General features: G+C 33.4%; 19 protein-coding genes and 1 pseudogene across 20 annotated transcripts, besides 2 other annotated features; 7 read left to right on the top strand and 13 right to left on the bottom strand.

Annotated features, from left to right (window-relative positions):
* Positions 1–18254: part of a mobile genetic element that runs on past the window's edge.
* Positions 336–872, top strand: TVAGG3_0788970 (protein of unknown function, DUF4106 family; the record flags this gene model as incomplete). The annotated part of the gene is made up of 1 exon (XM_051246754.1): positions 336–872. The coding sequence occupies one exon, from the start codon at positions 336–338 to the stop codon at positions 870–872; it is 537 nt and encodes a 178-aa protein (XP_051082229.1).
* Positions 1525–1917, top strand: TVAGG3_0788960 (uncharacterized protein; the record flags this gene model as incomplete). Its single annotated transcript, XM_051246753.1, has 1 exon — positions 1525–1917. One exon carries the CDS (start codon positions 1525–1527, stop codon positions 1915–1917), a length of 393 nt encoding a protein of 130 aa, XP_051082228.1.
* Positions 2189–3057, top strand: TVAGG3_0788950 (annotated as a pseudogene). The gene has a single exon. A coding segment is annotated over exon 1 (869 nt).
* TVAGG3_0788940 (protein of unknown function, DUF4108 family) lies at positions 3248–3637 on the top strand (the record flags this gene model as incomplete). Its single annotated transcript, XM_051246752.1, has 1 exon — positions 3248–3637. One exon carries the CDS (start codon positions 3248–3250, stop codon positions 3635–3637), a length of 390 nt encoding a protein of 129 aa, XP_051082227.1.
* Positions 3707–4103, bottom strand: TVAGG3_0788930 (uncharacterized protein; the record flags this gene model as incomplete). The annotated part of the gene is made up of 1 exon (XM_051246751.1): positions 3707–4103. A coding segment is annotated over one exon (397 nt), but the record flags the coding sequence as incomplete, so codon positions are not given.
* On the top strand, positions 4320–5015 carry TVAGG3_0788920 (protein of unknown function, DUF4106 family; the record flags this gene model as incomplete). Its single annotated transcript, XM_051246750.1, has 1 exon — positions 4320–5015. The coding sequence occupies one exon, from the start codon at positions 4320–4322 to the stop codon at positions 5013–5015; it is 696 nt and encodes a 231-aa protein (XP_051082225.1).
* On the bottom strand, positions 5031–5858 carry TVAGG3_0788910 (KilA, N-terminal/APSES-type HTH, DNA-binding family; the record flags this gene model as incomplete). Its single annotated transcript, XM_051246749.1, has 1 exon — positions 5031–5858. One exon carries the CDS (start codon positions 5856–5858, stop codon positions 5031–5033), a length of 828 nt encoding a protein of 275 aa, XP_051082224.1.
* Positions 6064–6318, bottom strand: TVAGG3_0788900 (KilA, N-terminal/APSES-type HTH, DNA-binding family; the record flags this gene model as incomplete). The annotated part of the gene is made up of 1 exon (XM_051246748.1): positions 6064–6318. The coding sequence occupies one exon, from the start codon at positions 6316–6318 to the stop codon at positions 6064–6066; it is 255 nt and encodes an 84-aa protein (XP_051082223.1).
* TVAGG3_0788890 (organellar and viral DNA polymerase type B) lies at positions 6358–6969 on the bottom strand (the record flags this gene model as incomplete). Its single annotated transcript, XM_051246747.1, has 1 exon — positions 6358–6969. The coding sequence occupies one exon, from the start codon at positions 6967–6969 to the stop codon at positions 6358–6360; it is 612 nt and encodes a 203-aa protein (XP_051082222.1).
* Positions 7381–8319, bottom strand: TVAGG3_0788880 (organellar and viral DNA polymerase type B; the record flags this gene model as incomplete). Its single annotated transcript, XM_001302181.1, has 1 exon — positions 7381–8319. The coding sequence occupies one exon, from the start codon at positions 8317–8319 to the stop codon at positions 7381–7383; it is 939 nt and encodes a 312-aa protein (XP_001302182.1).
* TVAGG3_0788870 (uncharacterized protein) lies at positions 9269–9481 on the bottom strand (the record flags this gene model as incomplete). Its single annotated transcript, XM_001302180.1, has 1 exon — positions 9269–9481. The coding sequence occupies one exon, from the start codon at positions 9479–9481 to the stop codon at positions 9269–9271; it is 213 nt and encodes a 70-aa protein (XP_001302181.1).
* Positions 10299–11159, bottom strand: TVAGG3_0788860 (uncharacterized protein; the record flags this gene model as incomplete). Its single annotated transcript, XM_051246746.1, has 1 exon — positions 10299–11159. The coding sequence occupies one exon, from the start codon at positions 11157–11159 to the stop codon at positions 10299–10301; it is 861 nt and encodes a 286-aa protein (XP_051082221.1).
* Positions 11799–12383, bottom strand: TVAGG3_0788850 (phage tail repeat-like family; the record flags this gene model as incomplete). Its single annotated transcript, XM_051246745.1, has 1 exon — positions 11799–12383. One exon carries the CDS (start codon positions 12381–12383, stop codon positions 11799–11801), a length of 585 nt encoding a protein of 194 aa, XP_051082220.1.
* On the bottom strand, positions 12403–12555 carry TVAGG3_0788840 (uncharacterized protein; the record flags this gene model as incomplete). The annotated part of the gene is made up of 1 exon (XM_001302179.1): positions 12403–12555. The coding sequence occupies one exon, from the start codon at positions 12553–12555 to the stop codon at positions 12403–12405; it is 153 nt and encodes a 50-aa protein (XP_001302180.1).
* Positions 12575–12976, bottom strand: TVAGG3_0788830 (uncharacterized protein; the record flags this gene model as incomplete). The annotated part of the gene is made up of 1 exon (XM_051246744.1): positions 12575–12976. The coding sequence occupies one exon, from the start codon at positions 12974–12976 to the stop codon at positions 12575–12577; it is 402 nt and encodes a 133-aa protein (XP_051082219.1).
* On the top strand, positions 15141–15492 carry TVAGG3_0788820 (uncharacterized protein; the record flags this gene model as incomplete). Its single annotated transcript, XM_001302177.2, has 1 exon — positions 15141–15492. A coding segment is annotated over one exon (352 nt), but the record flags the coding sequence as incomplete, so codon positions are not given.
* Positions 15994–16236, bottom strand: TVAGG3_0788810 (serine threonine-protein phosphatase family; the record flags this gene model as incomplete). Its single annotated transcript, XM_001302176.1, has 1 exon — positions 15994–16236. The coding sequence occupies one exon, from the start codon at positions 16234–16236 to the stop codon at positions 15994–15996; it is 243 nt and encodes an 80-aa protein (XP_001302177.1).
* Positions 16255–16617, bottom strand: TVAGG3_0788800 (uncharacterized protein; the record flags this gene model as incomplete). The annotated part of the gene is made up of 1 exon (XM_001302175.1): positions 16255–16617. The coding sequence occupies one exon, from the start codon at positions 16615–16617 to the stop codon at positions 16255–16257; it is 363 nt and encodes a 120-aa protein (XP_001302176.1).
* Positions 18255–18895: 641 nt separating the features above from the next.
* TVAGG3_0788780 (protein phosphatase regulator protein) lies at positions 18896–20686 on the top strand (the record flags this gene model as incomplete). The annotated part of the gene is made up of 1 exon (XM_001302174.2): positions 18915–20513. The coding sequence occupies one exon, from the start codon at positions 18915–18917 to the stop codon at positions 20511–20513; it is 1599 nt and encodes a 532-aa protein (XP_001302175.1).
* A 412-nt stretch (positions 20687–21098) lies between these two features.
* Positions 21099–22526, bottom strand: TVAGG3_0788770 (FNIP repeat-containing protein; the record flags this gene model as incomplete). The annotated part of the gene is made up of 1 exon (XM_001302173.1): positions 21099–22526. The coding sequence occupies one exon, from the start codon at positions 22524–22526 to the stop codon at positions 21099–21101; it is 1428 nt and encodes a 475-aa protein (XP_001302174.1).
* Positions 22527–22663: 137 nt separating this feature from the next.
* Positions 22664–22878: part of a mobile genetic element that runs on past the window's edge.

Below are 22878 nucleotides of genomic sequence, written 5' to 3'. Positions count from 1 at the left end.
GTACGCCAGTTTTGACATAATATTGTATTATAAACTTTCCTTTAGTAATATCGGTCAGTTTTGAAGTTATATTTTTGTCAACGTCAAGAACTTTCACCATTTCAGTTATACCAACTTTCTTTGCTTTATGAAAATATTTAGGTTCAGCAAAGACTGCTATTCTATAACATTTTCCATTGTTTGTGTAAAGAACTATTCTGTCAATGTTTGTATTGTTTGTGAGTATAAACCTTGTTTTGCTTCAATTCGAAGAGATACTCAAATACGTCCATCTTTTTATTTGTAGTAAAATGTCATTTCCGAAAAATAGAAGCGTAAGTGTTTCAAAAGGTTTAATGGCGGTGGCAGATGTGAAGTTAAATTCACCAACTCAAACAAACAGTCAAAGTGTTGTTGTCAATGTCAAAGACAGAAATGTTGAAGTGGGGAAACCATACGAAGACGAAGATGGTATAACAATAGTTCCTGTAAAAGAACAACCAACATATCCTGAAGTTAGCAGAGACTTAAGTTCTGTTGCAGATATTCGAAACGACTACCAACAACTGAAAGACAAACTTCAAACTCAGGAGAAGATTTGTCAAGCTTTAAGTATAATGTTAAACTTGGTCGAACACAACCCTGTAAAAGTGAACTCATATGTCATTGCACCTCATGAAGTTTTGAAAGAACTATTGAAACTTTTGACAGAGGCAGACGATATAAACATCAAAGAAATAGAACCCGACATTGCTTGCTGTGGTGTTTCATATAATGTCATTGACAAGATATACGTTATGAAAGGAGGTGAAACGTTGAACTTAAAATATAGTTTCTCAGACGTCATAAAAATATTTGACGACCACAACATTTCATTAAAATTTATTTGCTAAGTAAAAATGTCAAAACTTCTTGAAAGATGTTTGAAGAAAAATAATATAGACTTTATTTCATGTAAAGGACTTTACACACTTTTGAACGATATGAAAGACCCTGTTTTGTTTGTTCGTGTAGACAAAGGAAAGTTCTATGTCTTTACAAAATATTTGAACTTCTTAGACAGAGAACTTCAAGAAACGCCATGTGAAAGTTTAGATGAAGTTCTTCTCCACTTTCAGAAAAACTTTTAAATATATATAAATGGCAGAAGACATAATGGTTTATACTATTACGACTAAAAACCCTGAGTCATATAATTCTATAACAACAAACTTACAAAGTCCTCAAGGACGATATTGTAAACTAACCTTAAACACAATGACGACTAAAGCCTGTTTTGCTCTTTTGACACCAGAAGATTTTATTGTTGTGAATGGTAAAAAATACTCCTTTGAAGATACTTACTCAGATATACCACCAACAGGTTTTGTTGACTTATTTAATACTTTAAGGACGGATGTAACATGTGCTGCAACTAGAGCAGGTTTCATTATGTTTGGATGTCCGACTGAGTTTACTATAAACGATATGAGCTATAATACAAAACTTATATCTGGTTTTTACTACCAACAGTTTCCTATAACAGGAAAAGGTGTCATACAAGGAATGTCTATTCCATTGACATTAAGCACACCAATCTTATATATTGTTTCAAACTTAGGTTCAAAGTGTTATTCGAATGTCGACAGAAACTATTATGACCAAAAGATACTTATGCGTATAAACAATACTTTCTCTGCTGGTTTGCCTATTGTTCATTCGAATGCAGAATTTTCAACCTTAGTGAACTCAAACACTTTGGCAAACATAAACTTAACCTTAGTTGACGCAAACTTTGTTCCTGTAAAACTTTTATGTCCTATGTATTTGTCAATGACGGCAGAAAGTTTCGAATTGGAAGATGCAACTGGTGAAAGTATTGTATTACAAGAACAACTTCAACAACAAATAGCTCAAGAACAACAAATGCAACAAATGGAACAACAAAGTCAAGAATAAAAAAAAATATTTTTTTTTATTTTTATAAAAATGTACAGAATAGATGTTTCAGATTTTTATGACTTCCAAGCATTCAGAAATATGTGTCCATTTCGAGACTATAACAAAGCAGTCGAGAATTTGAAACGTTTAGTCATTTATGTTCGACTCTGCCCCAGAATGTTATGTCATGAAAGAATGGGATGTTGTCTTTAACAAACCAAGAGCAACAATAGTGTCTGAACAAGAATGTAGACAGAAACTTAAGAAAATAAAAGTCGTACAAGTTGGCATGAAGATGTTAGATGCTTGGGATATCTTATTGTCAAAGTTAGAAGATTTTTCAGTTCGTGGTATAAAGTTTTATACACCTTCTCCAAACTTCTATTCTATCTTCACTGGATATAAATACGAACAAGTAGAATGGAAAGAAAATATTATAGAAGCTTGGTTAGACCATGTCAAAGAAATTATATGCAATGGAAACGAAAAGGTTTATGAGTATATCTTATGTTGGTTTGCAAATATCTTACAACATCCAAGTGCTAAAAATGAAACTGCTCTCATTATAATTGGAAAACAAGGAACAGGTAAGAATACTTTCTTTACAGATATCTTATGCAAACTGTTAGAAGGTTATTCGAACCCTAATATGACAAACTTAGAAAACATCTGGCAAGTTTAACTCCTCAATAGAGAATATGAAACTTATAGTTTGCAATGAACTTCAAAGTATAGATACAACAAAAGTTTTGAACTCAGATGCTTTGAAGAGTCTTATAACAGACAAAGTTGGAGTTGTTGAAAGAAAGTATAAAGACTCAAGAGTTTGTGAGAATGTTGCAAACTTCATATGGTTTCAAACAATGTTGTTCCGATGAAGTTAGAAAGTTCTGACAGAAGATATGTAGTTGTCAGAACGTCAGATTCTCATATGCAAGATACTGAATATTTTGACGACTTAGCAGAATGTTTGACATCTGACTTTTACAACCACTTGTTCTCATATTTCATGACATTAGATATTTCTAAGTTCAATCCAAGACAAATTCCACATACCGAAGAGAGACAAACATTGTTAGAAGCAAACAAGAGTGTATATGAACTGTTCATAGATGAAACTGACTTTGTGTCATTAGATGAAAGGTCATTATACGATTCGTATAAACAATATTGTCAAGAATATGGTTATATGGCAGCTTCTAAACGAACATTCTTGGCAAATGTCAAAACTCTTTTAGACGTACAGAATGGTGTATATACAAAGAAAAATTTTTCTGAGTAAATTTTAAAAAAAATATTTTTTTATTCTGAAGAAAAGATGGCAAAATTCATCTCAGTAAATAAGTACATGACAGAAGTCAAAGATAAGTTAGCTCCATTCACATATTTGAATGTTTACTTCTACCATTTTGAAAAGTCTACATTCAGCAAAGTTTGGAACATCGAACCAGTTAAGTTTGCTATTGTGACTAAAAATGGTGCGAAATTTGAAGACTTAGAGATAGAAGGTTTGTTAACAGTCAAAGAAAATTTTGACAGAAAGTTCTCAAACCTTAAAGAAGGCAAAGCATACAAACTTGTTATACCTTATGAACCAAAGAAGACAGACGACTATGAATATTATGAGTCTAAAGTTGTAGAAGTTCAAGGTAAATTGGGTAAAAAGATTTTAGAGTCTAAGCCGGTGTTTGCTCCTAAAGAGGAAGAGAACATTGACATTGACCCAGAAATGTTCTAAAAATAAAATTTTATTTTTACATGTCAAATTTCTTTTTCTCTGGAACTGGTTCAGGTTCTTTCTTCTCTTCTACTTTTTTCTCTTTCTTTCCTTTCTTCTTCTTTTCTGGTGGAGTTATGTCAAATTTCTCAGAACCATATTTCTGTAAAAGTTCTTTGTCCTTTAATAGCTCATCTATTCTGTTTTCTATTTCATCTTCAAGAACAGCGCATGTGTCTTCTTTGCATTCTAAGAACTTTTGTTGGACTTCATCTCTCCAAGAGGCGTCATCTCTGTCAACAAGTCTGTCATTGACAAACTTAAAGACTGCTCTGCCTAATGTTTTATGGTTCTTGTCATATTCCCAGAAACAGAACTTTAGAACAAATTCCCCTTTCTTGTTTACACTATGTAAGATTTTATGGTCGACGGATGTTTTGCTGTCGAAAAGCTTGTCTCGAATATAGATAGCGAAATCGCTAGACGTTTTCTAAAAGATAAAAATTTTAATTTTTCTAAAAATATGTTAGAAAAAAAGTTTGCTGACATTGACAAGAAATTTGAGAATGTTTTAAACAAGAACAAGAGGAAGTTAGAAAATGCTCAGATAAAGCCTATACATGACAAGTTCTTATTTGCTCAGAATGGTATAACAGGTCTAATTGCACCACCTGGGTCGGGTAAGACTTTCACTTATCTTAAAATGGCTGCACAACAACAAGAACTAGATGAGAAGAACCCATTCTATGAGTTAGTTGTTATTTGTAGTACTTCTGGTCAATTTGACCAAACCGTCAATTCGTTCAAAGATATTATAAAGAAGTCTAAGTTAGTATGTATAAAGGATACTGAGTTGTTAGATTGGATAAAGAAGTACCAAAGAAGAGTTTTGAAGTATAATGCTATAAATGAGTATATAAATTCTAAGTTCAAAGACCCTAATGAGGAAATGCAGAGAATATTAGAGAAGAAACACTTCAGAAACAAACAGAAAGAGATAGAATACATTTCGAAGAAATTGCAATCTTACGATTGGAAGACTTACCCTCATAGGTGTCTTCTTATCTTAGATGACTTTGCTTCTCATTCTTTGTTAAAGAATAGAGAACAAGATATGTGTCGAATTCTTAAGAAGCTCAGACACTTTAACATTTCAGTCGTAATATGTGTACAGACAGCAAAGAGTTTAAGTAAGGATGTAAAGAGAATACTTACTGACATTATACTTTTCCCAGGATTGTCAGAAGACGATTTCATGGAACTTATGAAAGAGTCCATGGCAGGTAAGTTTGACAGACATGAACTATGGGAGAAGTACAAAGTCATACAAGACCCTCATACTTCTTTCAGAATTCATATCTACGCAAACAAAGTTCAAATTGTAAAAAGTCAAGCGTAAAAATAAAGAGTTCATTTACTCTGCTTGTTTGAAGTTGTCAAAATACTCTGTTATTTTTTCTTTCAGTAGCGGTAAGTCTTCTTTGAATGTAAGTATTGTACAACCTTTCATATCATAGTGTGTTTGAGGTAACGTATCTTGAACTATTTGTTTCACATCTTCATTTGGGGTCATTGAAATCGGTAAGTTTTCGCGATAGAACCAATTTCTGTCAGATTTGTAAATCTTAGCAAGGTCGTAAAAGCTTTTGTTGTTTCTTCTGACTAAATGCAACATAACCATATCTCTGTCTTCTTCATTTTCCAACTCTTCAGTATAAATCATATACTTATAGTTCTTTTCCTTTCCTTTTGGTACCGAACGCGGTATTCTTTTCTGAATGCTTTTGTCTTTTGCTTCAATGACTTCATCTTTTGCTTGAAGTTTCTTTTCCATCTCTTCACGTTCTTGTCTATGAATTTCATCTAACATCATGAAAATATAACAAGCATAGCGAGGTGAAGCCCACATTGCAACAGCATTTACAAGAAGTCTATGTACATACCAACCTCTCAAACCATTTGGCAAATTTTGACGATTTTCGTACGGAATCTCGACCCGCGGTTTTCTACCGGTCGCAAACATATGAGGAAATTCTTCTAAAAGTTCTTTTGTCTGTTGGTTTTCAAACCAATGACGTGCTTGCTTTGTAGAACGAAGAGCATTCAAAATACTTTGCATTTGGTACATATCGTCTTTGACCGAACGAATGAGACGTAACTGTTTGTTATATTGTATGTACTCGTATTCTTCATCTATAGCTTCATGAACTATAACTGTTGTTGTGTTCTCTGTTGTTGACATATCTGTCTTTACATACAAAATAAAAAAAAATAAAAAAAATAAAACTAACTTTATTTTTTCTATCTTAAGGAAATTCATGATTTTTGTGCTGAATTCAATAAAAATATATTTTAGGTGAAGAGGTGAAGCCCACATTGCAACAGCATTTACAAGAAGTCTATGTACATACAAACCTCTCAAACCAGGAGCCAAATTTTTACGATTTTCATAGAGTTTTATGCAAGACCGGTTTTTTACCTACTCGCTGTTCTTCACGATTTTCATAGAGTTTTGGCGACCAGGTTTTTTTACCTACTCGCTGTTCTTCACTGTTTTCATGAGTTTTAGGCAAGACCGGTTTTTCTCGGTCTAGAGGAATTTCACTCAAAAGTTCTTGTGTGCTTTGGTTCCTAAACCAGTCTTTAGGAAGCTTAGTATCTGGAGCAAAACATGCTGTCAAAATACTTTGCATTTGGTACATATCGTCTTTGACTTTCACAAAAGACCAAAAATAAACGCTTTACATGTATTTTTCAGCAACTTCGTCAAATAATTTTATAGCCTTATCTATCTCATCTACTTCAAACGTTTCCCTACCTTTCGTGGGAGCACCATACATTTTCTCAAACTTTTCAAGTAGTTCTGTTTCTGCAGCTCTCATATCATTAACAAACACAACCTTGACTCTATTGACTGTACTGTCATATCTTTGAGTTATATTATATGTTCTTCCTATCTTATATCTTTTTGTATTGAAGTCCTTCGGTTTCTGAACGATGTAAAGTAAGCCTTCACTGCAACGTTCCGTATCGAATGAACCATATGTTATGAAGTTATATCCAACAACTGGGTCTAACCATAACAAAACTATTGGTATAAGACTTTTGTCTATAAGATATGCTCTTGTTCCATGAAATGCTACTGATATCATAAGCTCAGGATTTCTTGTCAAAATTTTCTGAGTAGAAGCAATTCTAACCCAGTCCTTTGCTCTCTTTCCAGATGGAGATATAATGTCTGACAAAGAATATTTGTTGTATTTCTTTGAGTATCTTATGTTTAAATCACCTATTCTAACCACCTTGGTGTCATTGTCTATCTTTCTAACTGTTTCAAACTCAACCTTTAACATTTTCTGTTCTTACATACAAAATAAAAAAAATATTTTATAAAAAACTAACTTTATTTTTTCTATCTTAAGGAAATTCATGAATTTCATACGGAATCCCTTCTCTCGGTTTTCCGAGGGAAGCAAGCATATGCCATTTTACTCAGAATTTTGTTGCTGAATTCAATAAAAATAATGTTTAGGTGAAGAGGTGACATCTCACCTCTTTTTTCACCTAATTTTTCACCTCATGAATTTTCATGATTTCATCGTACATGTTTTGTCAAGACTTCATCGTACATGAATTTTCATGATTTCATCGTACATGTTTTGTCAAGACTTCTTCGTAATGAGCGTAAATCAGACAAAAATAATGTTTAGGTGAAGAGGTGACATCTCACCTCTTTTTTCACCTAATTTTTCACCTCAGTTATTTTATAAGCGTTTTACATGAATTGTACGATGTATATTTGAAATCCTAAACAATTTCGTAGCTTCTATTTCTTCTTTTAGTATGTCAAAAGTTTTAACAATGCCGAAGGTTTCTTTATATTTCTTCTTGACATCTGAAAGAAGGAAATCGTCAGCTGTTGGATAGTTTTTGTTCAGAAATGCTAACATGTCCATTTTATTTTCTGCTGGCTTTTCTGCTTCTTTCTTTAAATCTGCATAGTCGTTTCTCATTCTTTCTATCTCTTTGACGGAGTAGTTATATTTCCTCATTGCTGCTTTACATTTTGAACATTGCGGGTTCATTTTTGCGTTATATTCTGAAACCTTACCTGCTAAAACAACTAAGGCGTCAATGGTTTTCTTTAAATCTGAAGCAGTTGGTCTTATCTGTTCGTTCCATATTTTACCCCTTCTATCTTTATCTCTTATCTGCCATACACATTTTGCAGCTAATGAAACAAAGTTGTCGTAGGTCTTAAACTCCCCAGATTTATATATGTCAGAGATGTTCTTATATACCATATCGCAGTCTTTGTCCATGACTTTGTGGTTGCAATGAAATCCAAGAAACTCATAGTTAACCTTACGTATGAACTTCTTTATTTCTACTGAGTCAGTTGGTTTCACTTCAATTTCGTCGAATTCAGGAATAGTTAGTTTTTGTTGCTGAATTTCAGGTAGTTTAGGCAAATGGTCAATAATGTCCTGCATTTCATAAAGATATTGTTCATTTGTTTCATCCTGTGCAGTGCAATCTAAATCTCCTTGGAGAAGTTCTTGCTTTATCTTCTGGATTTCTGTTTCGAAAGTATATGAAGAAGGAATGAAGCTTTTCATTTCTACTAACATTGAAGTTGGGTTCATGACTAACGAGTTTGGTGCTGTTGTTGTTTGAATTGTTGTTGTGCCGATTGTTGACATTTCTGTTCTTACATACAAAATAAAAAAATAAATAAAAATAAAACTAACTTTATTTTTTCTATCTTAAGGAAATTCATGAAAATTCATGAAAATTCATGAGGTGAGAAAACAGGTGAAAAAAGAGGTGAGATGTCACCTCTTCACCTAAACATTATTTTTTGGTCATTTACGCTCATTACGATGAAGTCTTGACAAAACATTTACGAAGAAGTTTCGACAAAACATATACGATGAAGTCTTGACAAAACATATACGAAGAAATCTTGACAAAACATTTACGATGAAGTCTTGACAAAACATATACGAAGAAGTTTTGACAAAACATTTACGATGAAATCATGAGGTGAGAAAACAGGTGAAAAAAGAGGTGAGATGTCACCTCTTCACCTAAACATTATTTTTTGGTCATTTACGCTCATTACGAAGAAGTTTCGACAAAACATATACGAAGAAGTTTTGACAAAACATTTACGAAGAAGTCTTGACAAAACATATACGAAGAAATCTTGACAAAACATTTACGATGAAGTCTTGACAAAACATATACGAAGAAGTTTTGACAAAACATTTACGATGAAATCATGAGGTGAGAAAACAGGTGAAAAAAGAGGTGAGATGTCACCTCTTCACCTAAACATTATTTTTTGGTCATTTACGCTCATTACGATGAAGTCTTGACAAAACATATACGAAGAAGTTTTGACAAAACATTTACGAAGAAGTCTTGACAAAACATATACGAAGAAATCTTGACAAAACATTTACGATGAAGTCTTGACAAAACATTTACGAAGAAGTTTTGACAAAACATTTACGATGAAATCATGAGGTGAGAAAACAGGTGAAAAAAGAGGTGAGATGTCACCTCTTCACCTAAACATTATTTTTACTGAATTTTGCAACAACTTTCTCTCAATTGGAGCTGTGGCATAATCTTTGCGTAAGCGGTTCAGACCTTCTTCGAACTCTTGGTCTCTCTTCGATTTGGATTGAGATTGGAATTGGTAGTAACCTTGTAGTGGAAATTGGTAGTAATTTGGATTGAGGTGGAAATTGGTAGTAATTTGGATTGAGATTGGAATTGCTGGAACTGAGGTGCAGGGGTTGGTGCTTTCGGTTCTTCTGGATTGAGATTGGACTCGGTTGGTGGGACGTCGGACATTCGTTTGTGGCTTAACCGTCGGACCACAACGATAAAAATCTCTGCTACTAGCAGTACTGCTACTGACAGTAGCAGTACTTTTTCTGACAGTAGCAGTACTTTTACTGACAGTAGCAGTACTTTTACTGACAGTAGCAGTACTTTTACTGACAGTAGCAGTACTTTATCGTCGAAAACCCTCTCAAATTTTCCTTTTTACTGCAACTAGCAGTACTTTTACTGACAGTAGCAGTACTTTTTCTGACAGTAGCAGTACTTTTTCTGACAGTAGCAGTACTTTTTCTGACAGTAGCAGTACTTTTACTGACAGTAGCAGTACTTTTACTGACAGTAGCAATGGACAACATCGAGCCATTAGATGAGGCAATTTACCTAATTTAAATTAACGACTGCGTAAAAGACTACTTGCGCAAGGTCATGAAGCCCAAGGTCAAGTTCACCACTATTTCTGGAAGGGCTGCCTTGACTCTCGAGATTTCGACTGGAATTCCAATTCAAATACCAGACGGGACAGCCTTCGACGACATAAAGCAAGCAAAGAAGGAAGCCATTATAAAGTTCTTTGCCAAACGTCCTTGGATACTACTTCCAAACAGAGAGAGTCCAATTCCACGAATTATACAAATTCTCAGAGCACTGTTCCACTTCTCTGGTCAACCATTCTACATAACTACAGAAGGCGGCATCCAACCAGTTCAGTAAACATCTCATTTTAACTCCACTTTTTTTATGTTTTTTGTGAAAGTGTCAAAAATAAATTGTTTTCATGAGTTTTCTACGATGTTAGAAAAAATGTTATTTTCTAATATCTTCACATTCAATACTTTTTCAGCACTTTTCCGTAGTTATATATGAAAGACAATTCGAGATAAAAGTCATAGTACAATGGAATAATATGTTGCACACCATTTGTTGTGAACCAAACTTGAAAGTCAGAGAAACTGTTACTAGGTGGTTCGTAGAATTTAGAAGCAAAGTCATAACGGTCCTTACCAATACATAGAAAACTATTGTTGCTTGAACTGAAACTTGCATGACACATGACATTTTGAGGGTCAAACACGTTTCTATAAACCATCAAATCTGCTGGTGGAAGTATAAATTTAAATGGACCATCTGGTGGTAATGGTTCGTTCTGGTTTAGTAACCGAAGAAATTGTGCCCAAGAACGTTTGTCTACTTCCCAAAATAAAAACTCTGTATCTCTTGGAGGGTTAATTTCAATCTTTTGAAATGAAACGGTGGAGTTCATCTTGTCATATTCTAGTTTCAGATAGTATGTTCCATTTAGTAAAGAGTCGTATTTTTCTTGAAATTCCCAATAATATTTGTTCATTTGAGTTTGAAAGTCATTTAGAGTTTTCTCAAGACTTTCGTCTGAACGAACTGTAAAGATTCTCATTTCGTCAAATCTGTCTATTAGACCATCAGGACCTTTATACTGCCCATGAAAATCTACTGCGAACATAAATGCGTTAGTTCTATTTGAAAACAAAACTCTTCTAAATCCTATTGCCTTTGCATCTGAAGGACTTTGAAGCCAACGAATTGGATAGTCAAACTTGTATGCTCGGGATGAAATTTCTTCATCTGATATATTCCTACCAGCATTTGTAAAGATATAGTCTAACGGTTTTGTATCTGCTACTTTTGTTCTTTGTTTTTCAACCTGAAGCATTTAATATATGTAAAAATATACTGTTTTAAAATGGTATGCCATATAGCTTCTTGAATTTGTTAAGAAGTATTTGAACGTGTTTTCCATCTGTATCTCTAGTGCTTACATAAGCATAGCCTGCCTTAGTAAAATATACTTGTAATTTCCTATAGTTTACGCCGGTATAAAAGTAGAAAGAGTCTTGTTCTTCGCTATAGTAGTAAAACTCAAACGTATGCTCGCCATAGTCTGTAATTTCAATTGCTTCATCTTCTAGTTCGTCGACAAATTCGAATACAATATCTCGAAATTTGCTTTTGTTCTTATTGTTTTCAGAACAAGTGACCCAACGTAAGTTTTCAAGTCTATTGTCGTTTCTTATACGGTTTATATGGTCTACAAAAGGTAAATTGTTAGGGTTCGGTATAAAATGAGTTGCAATGACAACATGTTTTAAATAGTGTTTTCCACCAATCCTCATCCTAGCATATCCGTCATTTCCCTCCCATCCGCTTAAAACTCTTTTTGTCTTTTTGTTTCTGACTTCAAATGACTCTCAACAGTGAATTTCATATTTCTCATCTAACAAACAAGTTTCCCAACGGTCTGTTCCAACAAACTCAGCGTACATTTCAAATAAAATAAAAAAATGTTTTTCCTTTACTTTACATAGCCACCTGCTGCCATAAGTCTTTGACGCCAACCCATACCAGCTAATGAAGGTTGACTTTTTTTAGTTTCCAAACTAAACTTTGGTTTTGGTTTATCTTCAGTTTTTGGTTTTTCTTCTTCTATCGGTTTTTCGTCACTTTTCGGTTCCGCTGGTTTTACCCCACTTGCAGGTATGGTTGTGTCGTCAACATCTTCATAAATATCATATGCCATTTGTTTTTGTTTTCCTTTCAACTTTTTGTGTTTGTTGTAAAGTTTAGAATATTTCGACTCTAAGTCAATGAGATGTTCTATAATGAACTGTTGGTCAGTGAAGTAAACTTTTCCATCTGTTGTCTCGAAAGCTCCTCCAGACTTCAATATTTTATTTGTGAGAGTCTGTTTCTTTTTTGAGATACTAGCCGTTCCATTTCTATGAAAAGTGACTTTATAGTTAGGGTTTGTATTTCCAGACCTTGCACCTTCTATTATTGAATTTTTCTCTTCATCTGTAAGTTCTTTGACAGGTTTTGACAATGGTTCTGAACTTTTTGTTTGTGGTGTCAAATCTACGGTTTCAACTTCTTCGGTCATTTCATCTCAGTAAAAAATTTTAGTTTGGTTTGTTTTCAACTGGTTGTTGTTGTTTTTTAAGTCGGTCTAAAACTTCCTGAGGTATAGGAAGAACTTGACAAACACGTTGTGTAACTGCTGGAAGCCGACAAATCCATCTTGAGCCCATTTGTCTCAATGCTGTATTGTTCATTTCATCTCAATAAAAAACTTTACATTTCCCACGTTTGAGGCGGTTGCGGTTGGTTATTGTTTACCCATTGTTGTGCATGGTTATATCCTCTGTTAAAGAATCTTTCACCTTGGTCCATATAATTTCCTGCTTGGTTATAGTAGTCATTTGCTTTGTTATAATAGTTTCCTGCTTGTCTTCCTACATTGTCCATCCATCCTTGAACTTTTCCTCTTGTTTCAGGATTTGGAATAAGATTTGTTGCATCTCGTGCTACATCCCAACCTTTCTGTACAGTTTGTATAATAGGTTGTGCTTTCTCTTTAAGTATACCTAATGTACTCAAAATCTTCCTTCCAACTCCAAATACACCTCTGGCTATTGTTCCCACTGCGGGTAAAAATCTAGATGCAACTCCTGCTAATGCGCCAAATAAACCCATTTCTTATGGGTTAAAAAATGACGAATCCAAACAAGGACCCCTATGTTTCTAAAGCGACAAAGAAAGCACTCATGATAAAAATCTTTAGTTCAACACCAAATGCTTGGTTTATGGATATCTTGGAAAACATTCCGAGAGTTAGAACAGATGGACCACCATACTGGCTAATATTTGTTGGTCAAAACACAAGATACTGTGAAGCCATACCATTACAGTCTAAAAATATTTTAGATGTGAAAACTGCTTTGACAATATTCGTTGACAAATACCATCCAACAAAACTGACATCTGACTATGAAAGTTCTTTCAAATCAGATGATGTAAAAAACTATCTGCGTTCAAAAAATGTAAACCAATATTTCATTGTCGACCAAAACCATTCTGCTCTTGGTGTCATTGACAGTTGTATAAAAATATTAAGAGACTTAAACCAACCACAAGGTGGTGAAGCAAATGAAATGTCATATGACGACAAGTATAGACACTTCTCCATGGCAAAGATGAGACAAGTTTTAAATATTTACAATAACCGTAAACAAAAAGGTTTGGGAAACCACTCCCCCGAAGAAATGAAAAACAACCCTGACTTAGAGAAAGACTATATATTTAACAATTTAGTCAAAAGAGACAAACAAGAAAGAATGCCAGGCTTCAAACTTCGGAAGGGTGACAAAGTAAAAATAGAAATACCTAAACGCGACCCATATGAAAATACTATTGACTATGACAACAATGGGAACCCGACAGGTACTCACATTCGTGTTCGTAAAAATAGAAGAAAGTATACAAGAGAATATTATGAAGTTTTAGGCAAACATGGCAAAATGTACACACTGCAAGCAGAAGATAAAACGACTATTGTCAGACCTCGTTTCAAACTTGTCAAAGTTCAAGGTGGTATACTTTCAAAGACAGTTCCTAACAAATATAAGACAACTCCTGACGAATATGCTAAAGAAGTTGAAAATGACGACTAAGCATTTCTATACCATGCGTAAACTGTCATGTAAGGTGGCATGTAGTCTTTACTTTGTCCCGTTGTTTGCGTATACCCTGAAACGAAATGTGTATGGTTTCCTCCTACCTCAGTGTTACTCAGGAAACAATTTATAGCAAACTGAACGTTGTCTTTAACATCATATCCTTTACCTTTTGTCATTCCTGTCCAATCCCAATATTTATGCCTATGCCCACCTTCTTGAGATGTAGTTAAACTTACGTAGTGACTGTGCGCAGGTAAATTTGCACCTGAAATCGTTTTACTTCCACCTGTTTCCTTTGAAGAGTTTGCACAATACAAAAACCTGTCGACTATTTGAGTCCAAGTTCCAAAACCAAGTACTACTTCTGGTCTGGTAGAGTTCATTGACGTATAAATAGAACCTATAGGATATACTGTTTGAAGTATTTCTGTCTTTAATGTTTGAAGCTCTGTTTTGTCAGCTTTCTTATCTAACATTGTTGGTAGTTCATATGCTTCAAAGTTTCTGGCATGCTCTTCGATATTCCTGCAACTGTTATCTAAATTGTTAAGAGTATCTTTTACGCTTGTACTCGGATTCTCTGAAGGTGCACTTGAACCAAGGTCAAAGTTCAATACTATGTCGTCTGCTGTAAAAGTTGTAAAACTTGTATGTGTATGTCCAACGTCACTTTTCCTGTTTAAGGTTTCTTGTAAGTTTGTAATATTTGCAATGGTATGTGTATGAGTCTTTTTAGAATATTCGTTTTCAGCTCTTGTCACTTCACTTGACATTTTATTGTCAACATATGTTTTGTCAGCTTTCTTTTCAACATCCTCTTTCGTTGCATATGTTGCATCTGCTCTGTCATGTTCTTCTTGAACTTTTTCAATGACATACTCTTTGTCAGCTTTGTTGTCAACATCTGCCTTCAAAAGAAGTTCATTTATAGGTTTCTCGTTTAAAGTTCCTTTTGTTGGATTTATACAGACAGTATTGTTCTTCTTGTCTTGAAATAGAAACTCATCTGTCATTGGGTTTAATGTCAGTTTTAAGTTTCCTTCTTTCAATGACTCAGATATCTTAGAATAGTTTGAAAAGTTTGTTGTGTTCTTATTTAGAGCTTGCATAATGAGTTGTCGGTTGTGTTGTATTTCTCTCATGGAAGCAATATCTTTCGACATTTTTATTCTAGATAAAATATGCTTCCAATAGAAAAAGAAAATTCAAGAGTTGCTACAACTAAACCATTAGATGAACTTTTTACTAATGTCGGTCAAAAGTTTGAGACAGAGACCGTAAAGCATGAAGGCTATCGTTTTGACTACCCATTGAGATGGTTAAGAGACCCATCCGTCACAAAAGCTGTTGGCTTTCGTAGAATGAAGTTCATTTCAGAAGCCATACATGGTTTCCCATTTACGGTCGGTTTTGAAGTTCGATACTATAACAAAGAAAAACGTACGTATGAGAAATTTGAACAGGGAAAACTTTTACAAGTGAATTTGCTTGTAAACTTAGAAACAACTCTTCAAGCTTTTCAAGAAAAAATAAACGATATCTATCTCGAATATGCAAACCAGTATAACATTGACGAAGGAGAGTACCATCTCGATATTATATATGACAGGAAAAATGCAACTGTTAAAATCAATAGAATAGAAGACCTTGGAGAAAACGTTTATATTTCTACAAAATATAACAACTTGGCATGGTATAGATTTTTGAGGATGTTAAATCAGCCTGCAGCATATCCAGTACACCCGAACTTTTATGAAGTCGAAAACCCTAATGGAACATATGAAAATGTTTTCGACCAAGATGCTATTATAGTTCATGCTTCATTTTCTGGTGCACAAAACTCTTTTTTATGCTTGGCAAATGACTTTTACGAAAAACCTACAAAGTTATACGAACCACCAAGTGGAAGTATTTCAGACTTTCAAGTATGGTTTACTACAGATGGAAGAAAGAGAATAATTCCATTATACCATGCGTTTTACTTAGAACTTAGTTTCATATACAACTACTATCGAACGGTAAAAATATAATTTTTTAATACGGTTGAGGTGTTGGATTTGGTTGCCAACTTGACTGTGGTGCAGGTTCAGGCTGTTGTATAACAGGAGCTTGTTCTTCTGGTTCAGGGTCTTTAGGTATAATACCAACGAACTGACCTACTCTTTTACAAATATTTTTGACTCCGTTCCAAATTCCTTTTCCGACAGATTTTATTCCATTCCATATACCTCTTCCAACTCTTCTGAAGAAGTTTCCAATACTACTGAAGAAACCCATTTTACTATATGTAAAAATCTAATGTCCGCCTAGTCTTTTGCGTTTCCTGTTGAGTTCCATAGCATTCTTTAACTGGAGCTCATACATTCTGTTTCTCCTCTGGTAGAAAACATATTCTGGGTCAACTCCTGTGTTCGCGTCATCTGCATAAAGTTGTTTATATCCCACTTCAGGGTTTGTATAAAACTCTTTCCATCTCATATTTGCATACCATGGTGGCAAACCTAACGCAGCGTCATTTGACATGGCAGTTTGCATTTGTACATCTGTTGGCACTTGACCATAGTTTGCCATTGCAGTTTGTATTCTAACTTCATTTGGAATATTCTCTGGGTTTGGTTGTCCAGGTTGCTGGGCATTCGCTAAGTTCTGTGCGTCCATTTAATATTAGATAAAAATATCTCTTACGAGTACATATACTGAACATTTGCAGGTATTGGTTCATCTTCATATTCTCTATATCTTTCTGCCACGTCAAATAAATAAATGACACAATGGAAAAAACCTAAAACAAGTAGTCCTATTTCAAACCACATTTACTTACTAATAAAATTTCTTTATTGTGACACTTTCTCCAGTTTATAGGACCTCTCTCATATTCTATCTTGTCATATATAAACTCATAGTCATGTATGTCCTCTAACCATCTCATAACGGTTTCCAAACCACTTTTATCGGATGTAAAGTAAAAGCATGGATGGTTATGTATAACGTCTAAAGTTTCTAAAGAGTCTCTCAAAGTCCAGTTTACTTGGTATTGAAAATCCCATGTGTTATAGAACGGCGGGTCCACTATAAAGAAAACATTTTCCTTGTCTTTATATTTTTCATACAAATCTGTCCAATGACATCTCACAAACTCTATACCCTCAATATATTTTTCTATGTCCTCTTTGAAAACATTTGTATAGTTAAGATATAAAACTTTTGACATAAGTGTTTCAATGTCATGAACTCTTATAGAACCACTATATAATAGTCTAGCAGATATACTATCCCAGTCTATATATTCTGCTTTTTTCAAAACCTCTCTCACAATATTTTTGTTATCTAATGGTATACGTTCCATCTTACCTATAGGTATCTTTTCTTTTAACTCTTTCAATATATTGTTTGTGTCTGGAATATGTTTGAGACGGTCCATATAGTTGTCGAAGTCATTGCATATAATCTTTGAGTCTGGGAATACGGTATGGCACAAATGGGATATATAGAAACTTCCACCGAACAAATCTACAAATGTTAGACCATTCGGTAGTTTCTTAAGTTCTCTCAATAGAATATCTTTACATCTACTCTTATTTCCAAAGAACGGTAACGGTGGTTTTGTAAAATTCATTTATATATAATAATAAAAATGTTTTTTCCTGAAAAGTGACAGAAAAGTGACAAAACATTTACGATGAAGAAGTTTCGACAAAACATTTACGAAGAAATCATGAAAATTCAAGAGGTGAGAAAACAGGTGACATCTCACCTCTTCACCTAAATTATATTTTTGGGTCATTTACGCTCATTACGAAGAAGTCTTGACAAAACATTTACGAAGAAGTCTTGACAAAACATTTACGATGAAGAAGTCTTGACAAAACATTTACGAAGAAGTCTTGACAAAGCATGTACGATGAAATCATGACAAAACATTTACGTTCATGTTTGACAAAACATGTACGATGAAGTCATGACAAAACATTTACGATGAAGAAATCATGACAAAACATTTACGATGAAGTCATGACAAAGCATGTACGATGAAATCATGACAAAACATTTACGAAGAAGTCATGACAAAACATTTACGAAGAAGTCATGACAAAGCATGTACGATGAAATCATGACAAAACATGAAAACATATATAATTTGTGAAAAGCGACACATTATATAATGTTTTCGACCCAGAAGACTAACAATTTTCCGAATAAAAACTTCATTTATACTAAACATCTTCAGGGCTAGAAGGCACGAAGTGCCTGGAAGCCCCACTACCTTTTTTTTTTTTTTTTTTTTTTTTTTTTTTTAATTCTAAGTAGATTTTGTAAAAAATCAAGAAAGAAAAATTTTCACGTGCTTTATTTTTTCTTTTTTATAATAATACATATTATTATATAATTAACATATTCATAATGTTTCACCCTTTCAAAAATATCCTCCTCCTCCTCGCAAATAAACGTACATACGGGTGGCCTCTTTTTTCAAAAAATTAAAATTTGAAATTTTGGGCTCAAATATTAGAGATTTTTTCAACCTTCAACGATATATGTTGTCTATATCAGACCTCCTTTCTTTTTGATACTTAACATTGTTCCTAAATCTTAGCCGTTAAGGCTGTTCTGAAAATATTTTTTTTTCGAAAAAATTCGAAAAAAAATTCTTAAAATTCAAAAATCCCTTAATTCCTGAGGATTTTGGAAAAAAGTTTTTACATGAACATGTGTATATTATATGAAGTATATTGATAAGGTAAAAATCAAATTTTATTGCATATTCATCAAGAAAATAAACTAACGAATCCCTCAAAATTGAGAGGGTAATCCTCCTCCTCTCAAATAAACGTACATACGGGTGCACCCTTAATATGTTTCACTCTCATTACTGTTATTAAATTAAAATTCCGATTAACGATACCCATAATTTTTTTAATATGATCTTCAAAATTTTCTGAATTCAAAGTTTTGAAATGAACAACTCTCCCTTACCTATTCCATTTATTAAACGCTATGTTGGTAGGAAGAGTTGTTTAGTCAAAATAGTTCGACCTGAGTCGCGTACATTACGAAAATTAACTCAAAATACTTCTAAAAATAATCAAAACGTAAATGGAGACAAACCATTAACAGATTTAGCATCACCGCGACTTGAAGAACCAATCGATGATCTTATAGGTCCAATTTTTATTCCAAGTGTTCCTATCGTAAAACGAAAATTTCATCATGAAGTTGAATGTCCACAATTAGAGCAACTTAAGCCTCAGTTAAATAACAATACAAACGATTTGATTATGCGAAAGATAGAAGTGTGCAATATTATTTGTGATTTCAGTGACCCGGATTCCGATAAAAAAGCAAAGAAAGAAAAGAAGACAGCACTCAAAGAATTACTTGCGTTATTCTCAAATAAAGATAATTGTCAAGCCGTTGCGCCTCCAATTATTGATTCTCTGTTCAAAATGTTTGAAGTTAATATTTATCGACCATTCCCATCAGTTTCTGAGAAATACTTAGCGTTCGATGAAGAACCATTGATGTCAGAAGTTTCATGGCCTCATTTATCATTAGTTTACGATATTTTGATTCAATATCAAACAAATTTTCCACGTGATCCACATTTCACAGAATTATTCATGAACAAACTTCTTAGTGCCTTTGATTCCTGCGATTCTAACGAGCGTGGAAAGCTAATTACTATCTTTACAAACTATTCAACGACGAATCCGAACTTAGTTCATAAATTAGTCGAATATTACGGTCACGTATGTCGTGAGTACATCGATGGTCACTCATATTCTTTTGCTTTAACTCCTGCTTTGCGATTATTCAACATTTCTCTTAAAACTGCTCCAAACAACGAAATGGAGTTTTATTACAACATAATATTGACCAACATTGTACCATTACTCAAGAAACAGCATGTTACAACTATTTTACCACTATTGAATCCAATATTTGATTTCATCATTCCAAAAGAGCCCAAATTTGCAGAGATCATTGTTCTTTACATTGTTAATCATTGGCCTGTTTCATGGCCATCTAAACAGCTCATTTTCGTTGACTTCATCAACAATACAATGGAAAAAATGCCATTGAAAAACTTTTCATCCATTTGTCACAAAGTTTTTAAATTATATGCAACATGTCTTCAATCCAAATCATACAAAGTTGCAGAAGCATCAATGAAAGTATGGGATAACCACAAACTGATCACATTAATACTGGACAACACTCGCTCGATATATCCAGTCATTATGAGTCCTCTGATTTTTACAATGAAACAACACTGGAACCAATCGACAAGAAACTGTGCAATTTCTGCATACAAACAAGTCCACAACATTGATCCGTTTGTTTTCGATGAGATCAGTAACAAACTTGCGAAGAAGATGAAAACAACAGACGGCAACGAACTCATCAAAAAATGGGCTACAGTTGCAAAATTCAGTGCAAAAACAGACAGAGAACTTAACTTGGCAAAGAAACTGTCAGAAATCCAACAAGTTTTTTCTGTTGTTGAAGACAAAGAAGATAATCAAATTAACAACACAGGAAGTAACAAGAAATGAATTATATGTTTTTTTTTATGTTTTTATGTTTTTATATAAATATTTGTTTTGTAAATAGATTTATATAAATATGTTTTGTGAATAGATTTATATATATGTGTTTTGTAAATAGATTTATATATATGTGTTTTGTAAATAGATTTATATATGTGTGTGTTTTATAAATAGATTTATATAAATATAGTACTTTCAAAAAGAAATTCTGAGTCAATTGAAAAGTCAATTGAGTAAATTTGTTAAAAATAAATATATACATAATTGCGATTTGGAGGCTTTACATGAGAAAATGAGTTAAATACTCATCTCAAAATTTGTGTTTAGATTGAGTCTGTAAAAACTAGAGATTGCTATCTGAAATAATATTTGGAATTTATGGGGATTACTATTCATACGGCTAAATTTGTGGATAAGAAATGATTTCTAAGACATAATACCTCTCGGATTGAAAAATAATTCGCTATAATGATGTATCGGTTCTAGTTTGACCCGATTATAATTGTGATATGAAATAATATATGTATATAAAAAATTTTTTAGTTAGAATGAATCACCAAATGTGTTATGCTTATCATTAGAAAATGAATTTTAGACATCATTTCCTGCTGTATCTTCCGATTTCTTCTTTTTAGATCGAATAATGAAGAAACAGACAACTGCGATAATTGCAATTACGACAATTACACCAATAACAATACCTGCAATTGCACCACCACTCAATCCTGCAGATTTGGCCAATTCATAATTTGTATTGTCTTCCTCAATATTATATGAAGGAACTTTCTTGGTTATTTTAACTCCACCGATACTGTCTCCTTGGTAATTTGTTGAAGCAATTACACCTCGAATTGATTTAGCATTCGCAAGGAAATTTCCTTCGAGTTCGTTTGTTCCAAAATATGCAAATATATCAATATTTACATCACTAAATGCCTCATCATCAATAGATTTAACATCTTTTTCAATATATATTTTAATATGTAAATCGTCATCGGGACTTGCGTAGACATAATTACTCCCAATTGTGCAATCTCCACCTAAGCTTAAGATTTCAATAAATTTCAGATTTTTACAATGAACCTTCGGTAATTCCATACTTTTAGAACCATCTGGAACATTGTAAATTATTATTTCAGTTTCTTCTAAATATAATTCAATCAATGATTGAAAAATCAGTTTTTTCGCAGAAAAGGAATGTAGAGCCACAGATTCAACAGATTTTGGAATAATAGCATCTTTTAGTGAAGTATTATAAAATGCATAATCTGCAATGGTTTTAACTGAACTACCTAATGTAACTTTCTCAAGACTACCACATTCATAGAATGCTTTCCAACCAATTGTTTCAACAGAATCTGGAATAATAACTTCTGTTAATGCAGTAGAAGCAAATGCGGATCCTCCAATGGTTTTAACTGAACTGCCTAATGTAACTTTCTTAAGACTACCACACTCATAGAATGCATTCCAATCGATTGTTTCAACAGATTTTGGAATAGTAACTTCTGTTAATGCAGTAGAAGCAAATGCATAATCTGCAATGGTTTTAACTGAGCTGCCTAATGTAACTTTCTCAAGACTACCACATTCATAGAATGCTTTCCAACCGATTGTTTCAACAGAATCTGGAATAATAACTTCTGTTAATGCAGTAGAAGCAAATGCGGATCCTCCAATTGTTTCAACAGAATCTGGAATAATAACTTCTGTTAATGCGGTAGAAGCAAATGCGGATCCTCCAATGGTTTTAACTGAACTGCCTAATGTAACTTTCTTAAGACTACGACACTCATAGAATGCAAAATCACCAATTGAGGTGACTGTCTTAGAAAGTGTGATGCTTGTAATACTTGACTTAGAAAACGCATTGTCTGAAATACGTGTAACTAAATTTGACACAGTGACTGAACGAATGGTTAGGCAATCTCTAAAATCAGCATCATCATTATTAATGGTAACATCAGAATCCTGTTCTGGACACTGGGATACTGTTAAAGACAGTAATGTGTACAACATTATTTAAAAATAAATATTTTTAAAAAAGAAAAATTTCCGAATTCAAAAATTTAAAGATGAAAAGTCAAGACCATCTGTGAGGTGAAATGTATATCGTTTTGGAAAAAATGGAAGATCTAATCATGTTATATATAATTAAAAAAAAAAAAAAAAAAAAAAAAGGTAGTGGGGCTTCCAGGCACTTCGTGCCTTCTAGCCCTGAAGATGTTTAGTATAAATGAAGTTTTTATTCGGAAAATTGTTAGTCTTCTGGGTCGAAAACATTATATAATGTGTCGCTTTTCACAAATTATATATGTTTTCATGTTTTGTCATGATTTCATCGTACATGCTTTGTCATGACTTCTTCGTA

Source organism: Trichomonas vaginalis, chromosome VI (assembly GCF_026262505.1).
Source record: "Trichomonas vaginalis G3 chromosome VI, whole genome shotgun sequence".
Classification (NCBI taxonomy): domain Eukaryota; phylum Parabasalia; order Trichomonadida; family Trichomonadidae; genus Trichomonas; species Trichomonas vaginalis.
This window is presented reverse-complemented; position numbering and strand designations above follow the sequence as displayed.